We start from the raw sequence: 22,182 nt of genomic DNA, 5'->3' as shown, positions 1-22,182 counted from the left end.
GTAACAATTATGGATGGAAGTCATTTTACACACCTTTGTTACATGTGCCAGTTGCACCTTTTCCTCAATTAGAATGACTTATTCATATCCTGGTAATGTCCCAAATGGATTCCTGTAATGAGCTCTACACGGGGCTGTTCTTGAAGAACATCCAGAACCTGTAGCTGGTCCAGAATGCAACAAAACAGCTGCACTTTGGAGCCTCCCCCCCCCAATGTTAATACCTCAGTTGTCCAAGTTCCATTGGCTCCTAGGGTGCTTTCAGATGCAATTTGGGTTGCTGCTGATCACCTACAAAGACACCCATACTTTGGGGACTGGATTATTTGAAGGACCACCTCTCTGACCGCATCTACTTGGCTGTGCAGGTTGAAACAGCAGGCACACTGCAGGTTCCATTGATTGAAAAACGTCATCTATGGAATCAGAAAATTGGCTTTTGGGGTTGCAGCACCTGTGCTTTGGCACACCATACCTATTCCACCAGTTCCAAAGTTAGATTGAGTCCAAACTTACCAGCTTTTCAGAAGGATTTGAAGAAATGGATGGAGATTGGATGTTTTCTAGGAACCTATATGGTGGGGGTTGTGATTTACCATAGATTGGTTTTTATGAGCTGTGGTGGGCCAGTGGTTAGAATGCAGTATTGCAGGATACTTCTGCTGATTGCCGGCTGCCAGCAGTTCGATCCTGTCCGGCTCAAGTTTGACTCAGCCTTCCATACTTCTGAGGTTGGTAAAATGACACAGGTGTAATATGCTGATTCTGTAAACAGCTTAGAGAGGACTATAGAGCACTGTGAAGCGGTATGTAAGTCTAAATGCCATTACATTTTTCTAGGTTTAATAAGCTGTCATGTTATATGTTGTTGGCCACCTAATCACACCAGATGAGTAGCTGTACAGATAGTCGAGTGATGACCCCTAATGGAACCTACACATGGTTGTCAGTAGTATTGGTAGTAAAATGGGTCTCTTGCATGACTGACCCCATTTTGCAACCTTTTTTACAGTGGTCATTAAGGAAATGCTTTGATAGTAAAACAAATGTCAGTCATTAAATATTAAGCAAATCCACTGTTCTCTATAGTTGGCTTCGGCAAAACCATTGTAAAACATGTTAATGTGACTACAGGGAATTGTAAATGGCCACAAATGCAACCATGTTGCCAATTGCCCAAAGTACAGTTAGATGGCTGCAGGGGAGGTAACTGTCATAACTTCAGGGCCAAGTTGGAAGTCCCTTTTTTTGGGGTGTCGTAACTTAGAATGGTTGGTAAGCGACCAGTCATAAAGCAAGGACCACTTATACAAATCAAGTAAATAATTACATTGAATTTTTCATGTATGTTAGGGTTAAAGACTTCTTCAAATGTTAAAGTATGTATATTTATGTCACACATTTACAAAAAGTGTAGATGCCCTTAAGTTCTATATGTTTAGGAATAAGATCAAACCGACAACCTTTTATACAAGTATTGCATGGACTTAATTGGTTCAAGCTAATTTGTAACAGAAAAAGTAATGTGAGAACATTCTATAACATCAAGCATGTTATCCTAATTTTTAATTTACGTTTCTGTATCCTTAAAAAAACCCTTAAATTTTATTATGTATTCTACATAAATTTCTCTTCCTTCATAATGTAAAACAAACCAAATTAATGAATGCAGAGTGCCATAATACCAACTACAATTCTTAAGATTCCAGAGATGGTTTCAAGACCAACAAAGAATCTTTATTGCTACAGAGCATAAAAAACCCAAACGGAGGAAGTTATGAACTGCGCTAAGGACTCTGCTAGGACTGAATTTTAAGAATAAATTTAGCAATTGCTACGAGTAGGTACTGAAGAGAATTTCAATTTAATGAGCTATTGAGACAGGATCTTAATTTTCCTGTATGGTTCACACTTTACATGTATTTCAATGGGTTCAAGGATAATAGGGTCTGTTTTTTTTTAAGTGTTCATGTTATGGCTACTCCCATTCCTTTTAAATATTCAATGTTATTCATGTCATGTATTCTGTTATATGTGGGGTCTCTGTAAATCAATAGTTAATACTATTTCATCTGGCTGATTTTGAAGATACAATTTTTTCCCATCAAGTTAGGAGCAGGGAGAATGTCATTTCTGTTAACCCTTTTCAGTAAAATCCTGTAAAACAACATTATATGTACTTTATCATAATGAAGTAAATATAAAAATGTTTCCCTTTGCATAATCCTTTTAATAAATTGCTATTTTAATTAGCAAGTAATCCTGAGTTGAATAGAAAAAAAGATTAAAAATAGATACTGTTCCCAAGAAATGCCAGTTTCCTGGTTTAGCATCCTCTTCACACACATTTACACATATGCATATATAGCATATTCTCCTCCAAATGTATATTAATAATTATCACTAGATAATTAGGTTGAACTAATTACAAAGTGACTGTCCAAATGAGCCAGTGAGATTCACTGAATCTGTATTGGTCCAATTCCAATTCAACATTCTAGAATTACATTACGTTCTCAGTTAATACTGTCATGGATTGTTTTGCGGTATTAATTTAGTGCCTGCATACCTTACAACTAGCATGGACTTCATAACTTAATAGAGCAGATAAATGTTCAACTAATTTGTTTATTTTCATTTGTTCCAATTCCAAACAAAAGCTAAATACAAATTTTAAACAGATAAGCACTAGATTTACCCAAAGGGAGTTGGCTTATACAGATTTACTTCAGTAAAATTATTCAACCCATAAGCAAAGTGTTCTTTGCCAAAACTATACAGTAGTCTTTCTTATGTTCATTGCACAATCTTAAACAAAATATGTTCTGTCAAAACCAACTTTGACACTCCAAACAATATTTTACAATTAAATCCACAAATGCTTTTGATCTTATTCCTCCCCCAACCCCACCCCACCCCACCGAACCTCAGAGGGTTTTCCATGTCAGAAATGTTTTGGAAACCAGTATTTCCTACTCAGTTCACCAGCCATTTTACAAGTCAACTCTCAGGGGGGAAAAAGCAATCCTCTGCCAACATTGTTTCTGCAGCTGCTATTTTTAATGTAGCTGCTTTAGGCTACTTCAGACCCCAGGTCTGTAAAATGTACTCAACTTAACAGAACACTCTACATTTAGTTATACAGCAAACTGGGGAAAGAGATCCAAAAAATGAGAATGCTAGTAAACTCAAACATGGCCAAGTAAAATATGAGAGGCAATTAATGCCTACAATGAATGAGATGCTTTTCTTCCTTAAACGATTTCTTTCCCATAGTAAGCCATCTACTGTAGCAAGCCAGAGAACTTATCATCAGAATGAGTCTGACACAGCTCTGATACAATCATGTTAAAAGCAACGCTTAGAAGGCTTTTACACCCTTACATTCACTTTTCACCCTATGAATACTGAAACAGGGGACATGACCAGCACAAATGGACATACCACCATAAATGATCGCTTTGTGCTCTCAGATAACATTTCTTTCAGTGTGTAACAGTCCCTTCATTTCACATTTTGGTAAGATGCTCATGCAATGCAGAAATATGCAGAGCATTCTCTTTCATAAAGTCCATGCAGAAAACATCTTAAAAAAAAGTTCTGAGATACAAATGATAACAGAAAATAATCCAGGATGATCAAGGTTCACGATGGATAGTGTTCTGAGCATGTGTCCATTTTCTTCTATTCCGAAAGAATAAATGGCGAGGAAAGTGGAAACTACACTCCTGCAATCTGTGATTTTCCCCATTTTGCTGGCCAGAACCCTATTCTGGCATGTATGGGCGGAGGTGATCCTCTATAGTACCAACCGCCCAGTGGGTGAGTTGCTCCTGTGGCAGATACAGGCAGATGCTGCATAACTTGAAGATTGTTGCTTTGTTTTTTGGAGTCTGTAAAAAATAGATAATTTCAGAACCAAGGATAGGGGTTTCTTTATGCATGGGAAAAAAGCTTTAAATTTCTCCCAGTTTGTCTTTTCAGAAATATTTAGGAACTTGAAAGGAAGCATAGAGGAACAAAAACTAAAAATCTGTCACTTTATAATATATATTTTTTACTGGATATGCAACTTTATCAGATTTCTATACTTTACTTTTTCTCTCAGAGAAAATGCTTTTCCCAAGGCTAGATTAAGTTATACTTTAAAAGTTCAGTAAAGACTCAGTACTAGGGAAACAAAAAACACTATTGATGCACACAGACAGACATATATTTGCTTGTGTGCATCGAATCTATATTTTTCAATTCTATAATTTAAAAGGGTGCTGCCTGTTTGAATGTTCGTTACACTACCAAAACACACAAAAACAGCTAATCTGTTATACCTAATATTATGTTTAATGTGTGTTATATACACCATATTATCCATCTAGATTCAATGTTCTGTCATGACAACTGCTAAATAATAAATGAAGCAACTATTGTATACTGGAAGAAGTTTACCTGCAAGTGCTGTCTGTCAATGAAAAGAAACACTGACTGGTTAGGGTTGTTGATAACAATTCCAGTCTTGTCCTTTCGGCTCAGTACATGCAGAAACTGTTTTTCATAGTCACCATGATGAAATTCAAACCTGGCCTATTCAAAATATTCAACGACAAAAAATATTTTAATTAAAAATTAAAAAAGCAGTCTTATAGATGTTTTTTTGAACTATTACATGCTCTCTGATACCCAGTAACTCTGGGTGGCCTACAACGGTTTAAAAAAAAAAAAACGACTTAAAAACAAACAAATCCATGGCAAGAGAAAAGAATTACAAAGTAATTAAACCCAGAGGGGAACAAAAAAGAAGGAAGGAACATGGGTCGCCTTCTAAGATCCACCAACTGAATTATGGGCAAATGAAATTATTTTTGAATCCAATAATACTAAATTCTGGAGTCTGAATTCTTTTGCCTCCCCTATTCCAATTTATAAGCTATTATTCTATATAAGTTTAACAAATTTAGCAATTGGGAAAACTATTTTTTTTTCTATTGTTAAATCATATTAGAACTTTTGGGTGTGAAATTACAGCTGCCAGTTCTTTAGCTCATACTGGCCTTCATATGCATCAGATTTTCCCCAAGTACCTAGGATGTCGTAATGTATTGGCATATGTGCAGATCCAAGCATTGTAGTCTTTTGTAATCCAGATGGAAAATTTGTCAATATGCATAGTTTCTAAGTGCTGTTCACATTTTTTTGGGTATGGCACCCAGTGTGCCAATAACTACTGGGGCCCTCACAACCAATTTGTGCATTATTTGTTATACAGTGTTAATCAAAATAAAATAAGCTTATTGAACTAGGAGAGTGATTCAAAAAATAAAGCAATATTTTTAAAATGGCAAAATGCCTTATGACTTAAACCTTCAATATATCACAACTACCAATGTCATCTAGATCCGTTTGCATGCATACTCATAATTACACATTTTGTGCTGTAATCAACACTAACTCAGGTAGACAACTACTGCTTTCTATCTATTTTGCATCACAAACCCCATAATAGCCAATTATTGTCCAGGCTTATTTGAGCACATGGAAGTCTTATTCAAAGTAACATAAAGGCACAAGATTGCAAATTGCAGCTTCAAAAATCCAAAAGTCGTATCTGATCAGCATTAAAAGGCAGTGGTTACTTGAGTTGTATCTTCATATGTCATACCTGAACAGGCCTAAAGGGCTCATCATCTGATCCCTTCCATCTAGAAAACAGAAGACAGACTATCTTCTCAATATCATTCCGAGGCCAAAGTATGAAGTCCATCTCCTGCGTACAGCCAATCACATCCTGAAGAGATAAAAATTATTTTATAGTATCCAATATAGCATGCAAAGATGTATTAATCAGTAATAACAAATTGTACATGTAATTAATTTATACACATACAGTATTAAGATTTTTTTATTCTAAATAGTACATTTTTTCCAAATGTAAGCCATCTCAAACCTCTTTCAAATTTAAAATACAGCCCACATATACAGGTACACCTGACTTACAACAATTCATTCAGTTATCATTCAAAGTTACAACAGCACTGATAAAAGTGACTTATGACAATTTTTCAGTTATGACCTTTGTAAACCCCAATTGACTCATGATTGTTGCTGTATCTCAAGGACATGTGATCACCTTTTGCAAGGAAGCAAGATTCACTTAACAACCAGGTTACAAACTTACCAATTACAGTGATTCACTTAACAACTATGGCAAGAAAGGTTGCAAAATGAGGTAAAACACACTGTCTCACTTAACATAAATTTGGCCTCAATTGTGGTCCTAAGTCGAGGACTACCTGTACCCCATCCAACTGTTAAATCCAAGCATGGAAATTTTAAAAGAGAATTTCTGTACAAAATTACCCAAACTTAAGCATCAAACTTAGTCATCACCTACAATTCAGCTTGAAACTATAGTATTCTCTTGTTCAAACAATTTTTAGTATTAATATTTGCTATTTTAATAAAATCCAGTATATATAATTTATAGAATTTAAGTCATAGGTTTTTTCTGTCAGGACTAATCTATTTGGTTTAGATCTTGAATAAGCAGTAACCTCCTGCTTTGGAGAGCATCTTGTGAGTAATGTTTTTACAGGTATCTCCTGCTAATGAAGATGATTTCTATAGATTCTCCTCCTCTGTAAATTTTTAAAGAAATTTTTGACTGAAAAATTCTCCAAAGGAGCACAGAAAAGCTGAAGAAAAAGGACACAATATAGGTACCCCTCAACTTATACCTAATTGTCTAGTGAGCATTTGAAGTTCCAAAGGGTCTACTTGGAAGTACCTATGACCTGGATTCAAAGTTCCAACAGTCCCCGCACCCCATGGTCATGTGACCACACTTTAAGCTCTTGGTAACAGAGTTGCATGTACGTTTGCAGTATCCTGCAGTCATGTGACCCCCATAGCAAACCATAGGTCTGCTTTATGAGCGTGGCATTTGCTTTACCCTCCTGAAGAAGCCGTCTCTGGATCCAGCTGTTCTTAATAACTATCGTCCAGTCTCCAACCTTCCCTTTGTAGGGAAGGTTGTTGAGAAGGTGGTGGCTCTCCAGCTTCAGCGTACCTTGGAGGAAGCTAACTATCTTGACCCCTTCCAGTCTGGCTTCAGACCCGGTTACAGCACAGAAACCGCTTTGGTCGCATTGACTGATGATCTCTGGAGAGCTAGGGATGGAGGCCATGCCTCCATCCTAGTTCTCCTGGACCTCTCAGCGGCTTTCGATACCATCGACCATGGTATCCTTCTGCGACGACTGCGGGAGATAGGGGTGGGCGGCACTGTCTTGCAGTGGTTCTCCTCCTATCTCTCGGACAGGTCGCAGTCGGTGTTAGTGGGGGGGCAGAGATCGTCCCTGAGGCCCCTAACCTATGGGGTGCCGCAGGGGTCGGTCCTATCCCCCCTACTATTTAACATTTACATGAAACCGCTGGGCGAGATCATCCGAAGGCACGGGATAAAATCTCACCAATATGCGGACGATACACAGTTGTAAATGTCCGCCCCGTGCCAACTCAATGAAGCGGTGGACGTGATGAACCGGGGACTGGAAGACGTTAAAGACTGGATGAGAGCGAACAAGCTGGTACTCAACCCAGACAAGACCGAGTGGCTGTTGTGTTTCCCTCCCAAAAATTTGACCACCATACCATCACTCAGGCTGGGGGGACAAAATTTAAACCCCTCAGAAAGGGCCCGCAACTTGGGAGTCCTCCTGGATTCACAGCTAACTTTTGACCACCATCTCTCAGCTGTGACCAGGGGGGCATTTGCCCAGGTTCGCCTGGTGCGCCAGTTGCGGCCCTACCTGAATCGGGAGGCCCTCACAACAGTCACTCGAGCCCTTGTGATCTCTAGGCTGGAATACTGTAATGTGCTCTACATGGGGCTGCCCTTGAAGAGCATCCGAAGACTTCAGCTAGTTCAGAATGCGGCCGCGCGAGTGATCGTGGGCGCACCACGGTTCGCCCACATAACACCGATCCTCCGTGAGCTGCACTGGCTACCTGTTGGTCTCCGGGTGCACTTCAAGGTCCTACTCACCACCTATAAAGCGCTCCATGGTAGTGGATCTGGCTATTTGAGAGACCGCCTTCTGCCAATTACCTCCCTGCGTTCCATCAGATCGCATAGTTGGCCTCCTCCGTATTCCATCCGCCAGTCAGTGCCGACTGGCGACTACTCGGAGGAGAGCCTTCTCTGTTGCGGCTCCGACACTATGGAACAATCTCCCCGTGGAGATTCGTACCCTCACCACCGTCCAGGCCTTCCGCACAGCCCTCAAGAACTGGCTAACCCGTCAGGCCTGGGGATAATCTTATTTCGCCCCGCCCGAATGCTGAGTGAATGTTGAGTTTTATTGTCTAATTTACTTTGTGCACATTTCTTTTTTTTTGTATTGTCCTACACTCCCCTTCCTTTTTGATTGTAAGCCGCCCTGAGTCCCCTCAGGGAAAAGGGCGGCCTATAAATAAATAAATCCAAAATCCAAATCCAAATTTACGGCCTGATGTTCACTGCTGCAAAAAGTGTCATAAAATCAGATTGGTTACATGACCAAACCATTTTATGACTGTCACAAGTTACAACCATGATGGGCGTGCTCCATAATGGTTATAACTCAAGGATACCCTGTGAGAATAATCTCCCTCACTTCCATTTGGAGAATCCAGGGGCAACAGAAAAAACTGATGAGGCCAAAATGGAAATATATGCTGTGACATTATCACCCAACTGCAATTAAATACTTGTGATCTGATGCTGACATAAATAGGTAAATCACAATTTTTACATGATACTGCTGTCACATCATGGCAGGGTCCTTCATTTGATCACAATCTATTCATAAATAAGAACTCAGAATATTGTACAAGATAATTTTGGAGAAATTAAAGACAAAGCAGCTGATTAAGATATATACTTTTGAATTATTAATATTTAATAATATTAATATTCAATAATATATTTTAATAGGATGATTTTACCTTATTGCAATTATATCTTATAAAACAAAGTATGGTAGGTGAGGCTTGGAAAATTAAAACTAGGGACAAACCATAGATATATTCTACTATAAAATATTCTTCATGAGCATAATCTCAAAAAATTGCATGTCTTTTTATATATCCAAAGCTTTTAAAAGAAATACAGTAAGTTCTACTAGGTAACATAATAAATTCCATATCAGTAAAGACATACTGAATATTAATATTAAAGGTGTAATAGAAAAGAAGGAAACTCCTTGTAGAAGTATTTCTCTTAGTAAAACCAGTACCATCTGCTTTTAAAATTGTACTTGACCATGAATCTTTGATCCAAAAGCACAGCTGGAGCAAGGACTGTAAGAAAAACATTTGACTGTCGAAAATAGAAGAAAAAAATAATTTTACCCTGCGCATAGACTGATAGCGTGGTGCATGTAACTGTACAATGTCCTTTTGAAGAAGCTCAATGGAACTTTCCAAGGAATAACTGGAATCTCGCACACCTTTCAGGATATTTTCTTCATAATTATTGGTCATAACTGGTATCACTTCAGACACTTCAAAGAGTGCTGACTTTTTTCTCTAAAGAAAAGAAAATTAAGAAACATTTGTTACTAAGAAATAAATGTTGAAGTTCAAATATAAAATTTAGGAAAGTTAATTATCAGGAAGTTCAAACCTTACTTTTAAAAGGATGTGTGCAAAGCAAAAATTCATCTCTTAATTCAATGAAAGATACTAATATTAAAATCAGAGTCTTTAAGTGGATTTTGGCTGAAAGGCACAATTTGCTGGGGTAGGGGGTTAAATTCAGTTTTGGGTGCCTATATTCCTCTCATGTACCATACATACAAACCCCATACAATATAAAATATTTAGAATTATCCTTCCACACTTGAACATCTGTAATTTTTACTAACAAACACAATGGAACTTTACAATAGTACCATTAAGTTATGGTACTTAGTGGTTATGTGCATTAAGAAATGTATTCAATAAACAGTCTATTTTTTATGCCAAGAAAAGCTTATGCCTTTAATATATATTCTCCATTTTTTTAATTCTAAAAAACCTTCGAGATCATTATGTATTTTATATGCTGAAATAATAAACAGAAATAAGATTACCTTGTCTTTGAATACAAAGGCAATATACATCTTGAAATCAAACTGGTCAGCTAGAGATTCTTTTTTCTTTTTAAGCTGAGCCCGAAGTCTGTTCAGAGCTTGTTTCTTCCGGGAGTTTGGGTCCCCCATTTTATAATACAGATGGTACAAAAGCCTTTGGAAACTGTCACTAAACTGTGGGCCCTTTTTTCATAAGACTCAAGTGCAACAGAAACAAGTCATTTTATTCCTGCTTATACCACTGAATCAATAAAACAGAGGCAAACCCCAAAAGTGCACCTCAGGCAATTGTTTTACAAGACTGTCTTACTAGAGGGGTCATAAAACAAAGTAAGTAGTTGTCCAACCATTACTGGACAAAGGGTTTGCACATATTACCCAAAAAAGATTTTTTTTTTGAAGAAAATACACTGATATACAGTTTAAACCACAGGAATAAAGGGGCAAGAACAGGAGAAAAATCTTATCACAATTTATATGCATAAAAAAAAGGAATAAAGGGGATGGACCCAATCCATTTGGGTGTTGTTTCTTTGCCCCAAGCTCCCCCCAAAAAACCCAAACAAAAAAACCTGAAATTAAAGACAGTACTCTAACACACCCAGGTTCATGACTCTGCCGATTATTATTACCAAGATTGCTGCTATTGCTATACTGCCTGCTTAATTTTCACTGATGATTAGACTTGGGAAAAAGCAAAGGAAGGAGTGCAGAAGAGGAGTGGATGTCCCGGGAGGCAAGACGTTTCCCTACTAACAAAATCATCAACAGCAGACAACACAGTGCTGGTTTGCCGAAGAGCAAGAAGTTTGGAAAACAGCAGAGTCATTTCTAACTTCATCACGCTCACAATCAGGCACCCGGTCGTCGCCCCGAGGCCGCCTGTGTTAGAGAAAACGGGGATCATGGTGGCCATCAATCAAAGCTTAAAAGGGGAGCCAAAAAGGGAGTAGCCGGCCTAAAGATCTCCAGGCTATCTAGCAGTCCCCTCGGCAGGGGAAGAGACCTACATACTCCAATTGCTGTCTATCCCCCATCAACTATCCTCCTTTCTCCGCCACCGCCGCCGCCGCAACGGCCACTTGTTTAGTTGGGGCTGGGCATGGCTGGTGCGATGTCGCCTCCTCGGCGTTGTTTCCTCCCTCTCTCTCCCTTTAACCGACCTGAGGAGGAAGAGAAGGGCCTGTGCTCAGCGCAAGGGGGAGGGAAGGGGACTCAACCCACAGTCCCGGGGACTTTTTCTCGCATTCAGTTGGCTCCAATTTTCCTCCTTTTGAAAAAGGGGAAAGCACGGAGGAGGGAGGCCAGAAGTTCTCAATTGCAAAAGGGGGAGAGAGAGAGAAAAAAAATATTAAGAGAAGCAAAAATAGCCGTTGGGGCTTTTGAGTCGAATCAAATCATTTAAAAAAGGGGGGATTGGGGGGGGGAGATTACCCCGCCCGTCCCTTTCGTAATTGGTTCGGACAGGAGTTCGACTTTAAAAAAAATTAAAATAAAATAAGCCAAATCTCCTCCACCTCTTTCAACTTTCCCTCATAGAAACAAAAAAAAAGTTAATTTCTCTCTTTTTTTTTAATTTTTGTCACCTCGGCGGGAGGCGCAGGCGGCGAGAGAGCGCGGAGCGGAGAGGACGGCCTGGCCTGGGCTCGCTATCCGCAGCCGGCGGGCGCGGGCGGAGCAGTGGAGGCTGTGGTGGTGTCGGCGGCGCTGCTAGCAGCACGGGTAGGAGCCATGTCAAGATAAAGCCACCAAGAAGCCGCCGAGCTCCCCCATCCCCTCTGCGCTGTTCACGACGACCGGGCCGCCCGCACTGCCGCTGCTCAGCCCCAGCAGCCTGGTCCCCATAGCCTAAGCTCGGCGCCCCGGAGCCGCCGGGGGAGCGCAAATGGTGGCGGCGGCGAAGGACGGCGGAGGAGGAGGAGGAGGAGAGGGAGGAGGAGGAGGAGGAAGTAGCGAAGGCGAAGGCAGGCTGGGCCGGGCAGACCCTGCGCTACGAGGCTCCGGCAGCGGAAAGGGCAGGAGGCAAGAGAGCGAGCGAAGCCCCCCCTCCTGTCCCCTCTCAGGCGAAGGAATAGCCCGCGAAGGAGATCCTCGGTCCGGAGGAAGCCGGAGGCGACGAGGAAGCGTCAGTCGGAGCGAAAAAAATAACCCCTCAAAATGGCAGCCGCCGCCTTTCCTCCTCGCCTGAGTCACACGGATCGGCTCCGCCTTTCAAGCCGCGGCGCAGGCGCTCTGCGGAGGACCGTGCCACTCGGCAAGCACGCGGGGGAGGACAGAAGAAAAGCGGGGGGAAGAGAGAGTTTGGAAAGCCCGATAGGGGTCGGGATTCGCAGGGGATGACAAACCGGTGGGCTGCCCGCGTGTCAGGCAAAATACAGCGGGCTGCGTCCTCTGCGCGGTTGCAGGCGTTTCAGGCTGCAGTCTTAAACACCCCCCCCCCGCCGCCGCCGCCGATAAGTACGCCCCAATGAACACAGCGAGGTTTCTGGCACTGTAAACTTAGACTTGCGCACAGGCGGTGCCTGCTTGGCGTTACCCAGAGACCGAGTTCGCATCACGGGCTAATTGTGGGTCGCGCGTACAAAGCCCGTCAAGCGAGTTAGTTAATAGTTCAGAGTTCGTATAAATCCAGAGACCTGGATTCAAATAAAACGATGGTGACATTTACTCAACCGATCCCCAAGAACATTTGAGTCCCAACTTTATCAGCAATCATGGAGAGTTTTATCTTTTTAAATACACAGTTGAGAATATTGGCTTATCTGTCCGTTTCTCTAGTTCAGTGTTTCTCAACCTTGGTGACTTTAAGTCCTGTGGACTTCAACTCCCAGAATCCCCCAGCCAGCTCTGCTGGCTGGGGGATTCTGGGAGTTGAAGTCCACAGGACTTAAAGTCTCCAAGGTTGAGAAACACTGCTCTAGTTGACGGTTTACAGCTGCAGTTTTTCATTTGCTGTTTACTGTCAATTAGTTTATTGTTGCAAGATTTTTTTGGGGGTGTGTGTGTGTATTGGGATCTTTTACATGTAGCAAAGTCCGGTCAAACTTTCCCCTCGTATCTATTACCTGTAAGGACTAATGCTTTGTATCATGAACTACACAAGGATATTAATCTGAATGAGAAAGGCTTGTTTACATCTCTCTCACATTTAACTGTGTTAAAGGCAGACCAGCATCCCGCCCCAGCTAAGAAATTCAGGCATTTTAAAATGAAGAGAGAGGGAGCTCATGTTATCCATGTTAGTTATATGGATATCTTGTTTAACCTGAACCTCTGTAGCATCTGGACTCAAAAGGGTCACCTTTAGGTGAGTTTTCTCACCTGGCCTAATGCAGATAAAATAGAAGGAAAGTCTTCAAGTTTAATTCTGTTCTAATTTCTGGCAGCATATGGAATGGGATTTCCTATTTTCCGTGACCCGTCAAAACCGCGGTCCACAAAAGCGCGCTCGACGAAAGCGCGCATTTGACGTCATCACAGCGCGACGAAAAAAATTAAAAATTGAAATAAAAATAAAATTAAAGCAAGCCGATTCACATAAAGGTAAGGGTTAGGTTTAGGGTTAGGTTTAGGGTTAGGTTTAGGGTTAGGTTAAGGGTTAGGGTTAGGTTTAGAGCGTTAGGGTTACGTTTAGCGTTAGGTTAAGGGTTAGCGTTAGGTTTAGCGTTAGGTTAAGGGTTAGGTTTAGGGTTAGATTTAGGGTTAGGTTTAGGGTTAGGTTTGGGAGGGTTAGGGTAAGGTTTTCGCTTTATTTTTACATTTATCGATCACAGCGCGATGTTTTCGTTGCGCTGTGATGACGTCACGTACGCGCTTTCGTCGAGCGCGATTTTGTCGTCCGCGGTTTTGTGGTAGAACCCCTATTTTCTCCCATTGTTTTTTTCAACTTCACAGTCCTGGAGTCCCCTGGTGGCCTCCAATCAATATATAATATCCAGATATGGTCATGGTTAACTTAACTCCCAATGTCATTTCCAATGATGAACTGTCTAAATTATTTTGTCTGTTCTCCTGTGTGTGAAAAAAAAGAACAACTAGCAGATGACAGAAATTAAGTCAGTTCCTTCCTTAACCTTCTTGGCCTAATGCAGAAGTTTATTTCAAAAAACAGCCACCCTTAACTACTGTAGCCGTAATTGTAATTTATTTGGTGCCAAAGAGTTTATGTTCTGGCACAAAGGCAGTGACAGATAGGATAAAACACACTGTGTAAACACAAAGCGGACCGGCCAAAGCAGCCACCCAGTGGAAGTTTGAATTAATGACTGGGAAAATGAAATAAAAATGTTGTGCAACTGAGAAAAATCAACTGAGAAGTCTTTGCTGAAAAGTCAGTTTTCCTGTCTATGGAGATTCCCAATCATCCAGGTCACAATTGTCCCCAAGGTGCTTGTTCCAAAAGGCAGCTGGACTTCCTGGTCGTCCCCCCTTTGAAAACGATTCACTTCTCATCCAAGAAACTTCTACGGTTTTAAATTGAGGGATGGGGAACAGAAAGATTTAAGTGCTAACAGCTCAGAGGACTTCAAATAATATAAATCCTTCTCTTCCCTGCTTGTTATTTAGAACTGAAGAAGCTTCTTGGTTGAGAAGAGAAACGTTTTCAAAGAAGAAAAAAACCAAGAAAGTCCAGTTGGTTCCACCACAAAACCGCGGTAGACTAAAGCGCGCTCGACGAAAGCGCGTACGTGACGTCATCACAGTGCGACGAAAACAGCACGCTGTGAGCGGGAAACTTAAAATTAACACGTAAATCTAAACCTAACCCCCCCCCAAACCTAACCCTAAACCTAACCCTAAGCCTAACCCTTAACCTAACCCTAAACCTAACCCTTAACCTAACGCTAAACCTAACGCTAAACCTAACCCTTAACCTAACCCTAAACCTAACCCTAAACCTAACCCTTAACGTAACCCTAAACCTAACCCTAACCCTAAACCCTTACCTTTATGTGAATCGGCTTGCTTTAAAAGCGCTTTTTAAAGTGCCCTTTTTCTTTCTTGTCGCGCTGCTGATGACGTCACGTACGCGCTTTAATCGGGCGCGCTTTAGTGGACCGCGGTTTTGACATGCCACGGTCCAGTTGCCTTTTGGAAAAGAAAGCACCTTTGGGACAGTTCTCCTAACTACCTACCTTATTTTCGTTTCCCTTCAAAAAGTGGAACATGCGGAGACTCGTCAAAACCTGACATGTTTAATTAAACGATAAGCTTGCATGGTTCAGGGTCCAGAGATCCGATCAAACTGGCACAAAATTCCCAACAGGCGCCTTTAAGAGCTGCAGCCAAAGCCTCCCAGAACTCCTGCCGCGTGAAATTGCCGCGCAAAGCAACATTTGCCATGCAAAAGACGACTTTGCCTTTCATCTGAGAAGAACCCGGTTCCAGCTCTCCAATTCAACAATTGAGAAGCAGCTATTGCAATCCTTGCTTCAGCCCCGGCTCTAGCGATGCCCTTTAGTAGCCCAACTCAGTGGCTCAGACACCTTCACGAGAGGCCTTTTCGCTTCTCCGGACATCACATCGGAAGCTGCGCCGCTGTTTAAAATGCGCAAAGGCCCTGTCGAGCCGGGATAATTCAAGGTTGCACGGTGCGCTTCCGAGACGGCATTTGTCGACGGGAGGGTGGAAAAGAGAGTGAGCGAGACAATTGAAGCACCCTAAGTGTGTCATAAAGAACATGCGGGAAACTCTTAGACGTCATGTATATAGTTGTCCACGTTTATGTATATCAGTTCTGGCTGCCCGACTTTAATCCGGAATGTGCGATCGATGTATATCACACTGCTTCTCCCCTGCTCCCACCAGTATTAGGATCACTACTAAACGCCTCTCGCAGCCTAGTAAAATAGCAATGGCACTCGTGACCCGTCAAAACCGCGGTCCACAAAAACGCGCTCGACAAAAGCACGCATTTGACATCATCACAGCGCGACGAAAAAAATTAAAAATTGAAATAAAAATAAAATTAAAGCAAGCCGATTCACATAAAGGTAAGGGTTAGGGTTAGGGTTAGGGTTAGGGTTAGGGTTAGGTTAAGGGTTAGGTTTAGGTTTAGAGCGTTAGGGTTACATTTAGCGTTAGGTTAAAGGTTAGTGTTAGGTTTAGCGTTAGGTTAAGGGTTAGGTTTAGGGTTATATTTAGGCTTAGGTTAAGGGTTAGGTTTAGGGTTAGGTTTAGGGTTAGGTTTGGGGGGGTTAGGGTAAGGTTTTCGCTTTATTTTTACATTTATCGATCACAGCGCGATGTTTTCGTCGCGCTGTGATGACGTCACGTACACGCTTTCGTCAAGCGCGCTTTTGTCTACCGCGGTTTTGTGGTGGAACCATAGCACTTACATACCTCTTCACAATGCTTTACAGCCCTCTGTAAGCAGTTTTATAGAGTCAGCCTATTGCCCCCAACAATCTGGGTCCTCCTTTTACCCACATCGGAAGGATGGAAGGCTGAGTCAACCTTGGGGAATAAAAGCAAGTGTTTTGAAGGTCTGCCATATCAAAATGCAGGGGAGGCCCTGCTTGGAGTTGACTACCCAATTCCGGGATGACTATTTTCTGTTTTTATGGTAGGCTCCACAAAAAAGGGGTGGTTTTGCTACATTAATTTTATGTAATCATGGATTTGATGGTACGGATCAGAAGTATTGGCAATCTTGTTTGGGTGTAACAAAGAATGCATTACAGTTGATTTTTGGTCTGGTCTACCTAGAGCAGTAGTTCTCAACCTGTGGGTCAGGGACCCCTTTGGGGAGTCGAATGACCCTTTCACAGGGGTCGCCTAAGACCATCAGAAAACACATATTTTTGATCGTCTTAGGAACCGAGACACCAATTTTATGGTTGGGGGTCACCACAACATGAGGAACTGTATTAAAGGGTCACGGCATTGGGAAGGTTGAGAACCACTGACCTAGAGGGACTGATATCAACCTTGCACAGATGACCTCTGTGTGTATTGGCAGCCATCCAGTGGTTGTCTGGATTTTTTGCATACGGTGTTCTAACATGGCAGATTTTCACACATTGTTGATCAAGTTCATTGGCTATATTTTCTCAACGTACTATGCTAAAAGATGGTAGAATAGTTTATGACTAGATCAGTGGTGGGTTTCAAAAATTGTTCGAACCTACTATGTGGGTGTGGCCTCCTTTGTGGGAGTGGCTTACCGCCCACGTGACCAGATGGGAGTGTCTTGCCACCCATGTGACCAGATATGAAGATGCCGATGACACTTGTCAGAACCACCTTAAATTACCTCTCACACTGCATTGGCATGCATAAGAATATGATGTAAACTTCTTTTTTAAAAGGCATCTTTGGTTTGCGTTAAAACAACTTCAACACACGCAATGTTCTGATTGCACCACAAACGCAGTAGTCATCCTTACCTTTCACAGAGGCACTGAGTTTTATAAATATGAGCATGATAGTGTAGAATAATCATCTCCAAGGACCAGTGGTGGGTTTCAAAAATTTTTGGAACCTCTTCTGTAGGTGTGGCCTGCTTTCCGGGTCCACTGGTGGAACCTCTTCTAACCGGTTCGGTAGATTTGACGAACCGGTTCTACCGAATAGGTGCGAACTGGTAGGAACCCACCTCTGGACTAGATTAATTAGATTAATTCAGCAAGCACTGCTTTAGCACTGTAAAAACAGAGCTTCAATATTAAGGTTAGACTGCCATCTAGTGGAAGCTGCCACTGATTTCCATTCAAGTTCAGTGATAAAGGAAATATTTTCCATTTACTGTTATATAGCATTTAGTTTGATTGGCACACATATTTTTATAAACATTCAGGTTGTATAACAATTAAGTACTAACAATTATTTGAACTCTAATTTTAAATGGATTTTTTTTTCAACCAAGCTTGGCCAAATTATGTATGCTTCTCTAGAATTCTTTCATTCCTTTCTAGGTAACATTGGATTTCTGCAACAAGTTATGCTTTTTCAAACAAGAGGGGCTGCTACGAAGAAGAAGAGGATTATCAACCTATTTTCAAAAGCACCAGAAGGCAAGACAAGAAACAACGGATGGAAACTAATCAGGCAGAGAAGCAATCTGTAATTAAGGAGAAACTTCCTAACAGTGTGTTGGAAGAAATGCCCTTCTGGGTTCAGCTCCAAGTGGGGAAAAAGACACGAGACATTGAGGCTGCTTGGAAAGATGGTTTAATAGTGGACAGAATCACATGGCTTGAGTTCCTGAACAGAAAGGGGGGGTCACATGCTTCCAGATGTTGGGTGAAGAAGAGGGCCAAGAAGGGGCTTGCTGGGTTTTTAATACTCTATTCGGCCCCGCCTCTTTCTGTTTCCTGTTCCTGTGTAAGAAATGTATTCTGATTGGTTGTCAGACTCCCATGAGGCCATGCAGGGCAATTCTCTAGGTTGTGTTGAGTCAAAATTTGGTTGAGCATTGCTTCTTCCCAGGTGCCCTGTGGTGAGATGGGTAAAGGGCTAATACTATCATGCCTTAATCCCATTGCCCTGTAGCTGAAGGGGATAGGTCTTTGTTATGGAGAATAGACTGGCCCAGACTTTTTTAATGGCCCATTAACAAAGGTGGGGGTTATTAAGAGTGAGTCTGTTTCCTGCCTAAAAACATGTTTCCCCATTTCTTAAGTAGGGAAATATATTCTGCCTTAATATTTCCTAAGATATTTCATTTTTCTAGGAGAGGGGTGGGTGCTAACTTCCTACAAGTGGGAGCAATTAACCAATAGAACTGCTTGCCGTCAGAGGTTGTAGGTGCTTCTTCACTGGAGGCTTTTAAGAAGAGACTGGACAGTCACTTGTCTGAAATGATATAGGGTTTCCTCTCTTGAGCAAGGGTTTGACTGGAAGACCTACAAGGTCCCTTCCAGATCTATTCTGATTTCAGGTTAGGATGCACCAATTCTTCTTTTTTGCTCAGCAGTAGCCAGAGAGATAGTCAAAATCAGAAGATTTCCCACTTATGGACAATTCTGCCAACCCTTTGAATTTATCTACCAATACCTCAGAGGTGGGTTCCTACCGGTTCGCACCGGTTTGGTAGAACCGGTTGGTCAAATCTACCGAACAGGTGAGAGGAGGTTCCACTGGTGGACCCGAAAGTAAGTTCCGAAACGCCTGCCCTGGCCCTGTCGCTCGCTTGCTCACTCCCCTCGCCTGTCTACACTATCCTAGCCCCGCCCACCGCCCACTGATTGGCTGGCTTACCAATTGCCGCCCCCGCCCCTAGGAACCCTATCTAAACTCACTTACCTTTTTTCCTGCTTAGCTCTCTACTGCTGCCTGCCGACTCCGAGGAGGTAAGTAAGCTGCAACTAAGCGTAGGGTGTGTGTGGGGGGGAGGGGAGGCAGGCCACCTGGAGTGGCCTGCTGTGGCCCTGCACTATAAGCGAGTCTGGTGACCTTTTGCAGCCTTGCATGGATCCCAGGCTTGCTTATAGCGCAGGGCTGCAGGGCTGCCAGAAAGCACGGGCATGGGGGTGGGGACAACGGCGGAAGCTTACGCAGTGCGACCGGCATCTTTGACAAGTTCGGGGATCTTGCAAAGCCTTTGCAAGGTCCCCGGACTTGCCTAAGATGCCTGGCTGCCAGAAAGCACGGGCGCGGGGGTGAGGTCAGCGGTGGGAGCTTACCTGGTGCGGCCGGTGTCTTTGAAACGTTTGGGGCCCTTGCAAGGTCTTTGCAAGGTCCCTGGTTTGGTTTGGTTTGGTTTATTAGATTTATATGCCACCCTTCTCCCAAGGACTCAGGGCGGTGTACAACATTAAAAAAACACATATTACAAAAGTTAAAAAGAATTAAATAGAATATCCCAAACAAACCCAATTAGAATTAACAATGACATTTGGACTTGCAAATGTCATTGTTGTGGCCTGCTGTGGCCCTGCACTATAAGCGAGTCTAGTGACCTTTTGCAGCCTTGCAAGGATCCCGGGCTTGCTTATAGCGCAGGGCTGCAGGGCTGCCAGAAAGCACGGGCATGGGGGTGGGGACAACGGCGGAAGCTTATGCAGTGCGGCCGGCGTCTTTGACAAGTTCGGGGACCTTGCAAAGCCTTTGCAAGGTCCCCGGACTTGCCTAAGATGCCTGGCTGCCAGAAAGCACGGGTACAGGCACGGGGGTGGGGATGGGGATGGTGGCGGGAGCTTACCTGGTGCGGCCAGTCTCCTAGGACTTCCTAGGCGCTGGCCGCACCACGCAAACTGCCGGCTGTCTCCCCATGCTCAGAAAAGCAACTCCGGGAAGGTGCTTTGGTGGCGGCAGGGGCATCCTAGAACCTGCCTGCTAGCAAAGGACTTGCACGAGCGTCCTTTTCTGAGCACGGGGGAGATGGATGGGTGGGTAGTTTGTAAGGAGGTTGTAATGAGGGGTCCTGGGTGCTCTCTGAGCTTGGTGCAGATGTTTCATTACCAAATAACTAGGTAACATCATCAGTGTTAGAAGGGAGTGGGGTTGGGGGGAAGGAGGAGAAAGATAGGACAAAAAGCAAAAAGAGAGGGGGAAAGAGGCGGTGGAGGATAGTGGGATCCTTTCTGCTTTCTGAGCTTGGTGGTTTTCTTACAGACATTTCATTACCAAACTAGGTAACATCATCAGTGCTAGAAGGAGTGGGGTTGGGGGGGGGAAGAGGAGAAAGATAGAAGGACAAAAAGTAGAAAGAGAGGGAGAAAGAAGAGGTGGAGGATAGTGGGATCCTTGCTGCTTTCTGAACTTGGTGGTTTTCTTACAGACATTTCATTACCAAACTAAGTAACATCATCAGTGCTAGAAGGGAGTGGGGTTGTGGGGAAAGGAGGAGGAGGAGAAGTAGAAGGAGAAAAAGGAATAAAGATAAGGAGGGAGAGGACTGTGGGTCCTTTGGTGTTCTCTGAACTTGGTGGTTTTCTTGAAGGCATCTCATTACCCAACTAGGTGTCATCATCAGTGCTAGAAAAAATGGGTTATACAGAGAGGAGGAGGAGGAGGAGGGCGATGACTGTGTGGTCCTTGGTGCTCTCTGAGCTTGCTTGTTTTCTTGCAGATGTTTCATTACCCAAACTAGATATTATTATCATCATCAGTGCTACAAAGAGTGGGATATATTGAGAGGAGGAAGAAGGGGGGGGGGAGACGACAGCGGGGTCCTTGGTGTTCCCTGAGCTTGGTGGATTTTAATTACTTTTAGGGATTTTTTATTTATTTATTGTTTATAGAATGTTTATTACAAGAAATGTTATTCCTTTTTGCAAATGTTTTATTTGTGATGCAGTATGTTGCTTTTAAGTGTACAGGTTGGTGCATGGTTTATGTGTCTCAAGGTGGCTGCTTTTCTATGGGCCGGCCAGATTGGTGCAAGGCAGCTTTGCCAGATTGTGTGTGTTTCTGTGTAATACCTGGTTGTTTAGGTAATTGTGAGGTGGTTCCTGGTTCTGTGAGCTTCCTGGCACTGTCCTTTATAATTTCCCACGATGCCTTGATGGTTTTTATTCCAGTGGCTTTGTCTTTTCTGTTCTTAGGGTTAGGGAAAAAAACTGATTTCATCTGCAGTCTTTTGGGGGGGAAATTGTTATTTTTTGGTGTTTTCCTGGCACTGTCATAGTTTGTGTGTGTGTAATGTCCCACAGTTATCTACACATTAATAATTATCAAGTACTAATAATATTTCCTTATACATTTTAGTGACCTTTCCTTACATAATTGGTGTTTTCTTTCATACTTTTAGATTTCTAATTGCTGTTTTTGTTAGTTAGCAATTGATAAAACAAATCCCACGTGAAAAAATATTCAAAGCCTTCTTGATTTTAATTGCCAATTTATTCATTCCTGCACATTCTAATATTTATTCATTTTCATATCTTTGTTTTTTCCACTGTTGTGCAAACACAATTCCAACAGCTGTTAACACGTGTAAAATTAAATATGTATTTATTCCCTTTGAAATACAAGTAGTAAGTAGTAAGCTACTTACCTTCTGTAAGTAGCTCTTTTATTGTTTTGTGTACTTATTTAAATCTTATTTAAGTAGTAAATGCACAAAATAATAAATTTCCTTTTTTATATCTTTTTTTTGTAGGTCAGCCATTGGGGCAAAGAATTCAGT

General features: G+C 42.3%; 1 protein-coding gene across 1 annotated transcript; it reads right to left on the bottom strand.

The window, feature by feature from the left end:
* Positions 1 to 2,608: 2,608 nt before the first annotated feature.
* On the bottom strand, positions 2,609 to 11,572 carry CUNH6orf62 (chromosome unknown C6orf62 homolog). The gene is made up of 5 exons (XM_014072350.2): positions 10,110 to 11,572; positions 9,388 to 9,564; positions 5,657 to 5,782; positions 4,447 to 4,581; positions 2,609 to 3,893 (listed from the first exon to the last, which is right to left on the bottom strand). The coding sequence occupies exons 1-5, from the start codon at positions 10,236 to 10,238 to the stop codon at positions 3,768 to 3,770; spliced, it is 693 nt and encodes a 230-aa protein (XP_013927825.1). The 5' UTR covers positions 10,239 to 11,572; the 3' UTR covers positions 2,609 to 3,767.
* Positions 11,573 to 22,182: the final 10,610 nt, after the last annotated feature.

Source organism: Thamnophis sirtalis, unplaced genomic scaffold, assembly GCF_051295495.1.
Source record: "Thamnophis sirtalis isolate CommonGarterSnake01/CBP01778 unplaced genomic scaffold, rThaSir2_p1.2 scaffold_2, whole genome shotgun sequence".
Classification (NCBI taxonomy): Eukaryota; Metazoa; Chordata; class Lepidosauria; order Squamata; family Natricidae; genus Thamnophis; species Thamnophis sirtalis.
The sequence above is the reverse complement of the archived record's forward strand: the minus strand, read 5'-3'. Positions and strand labels throughout refer to the sequence as shown.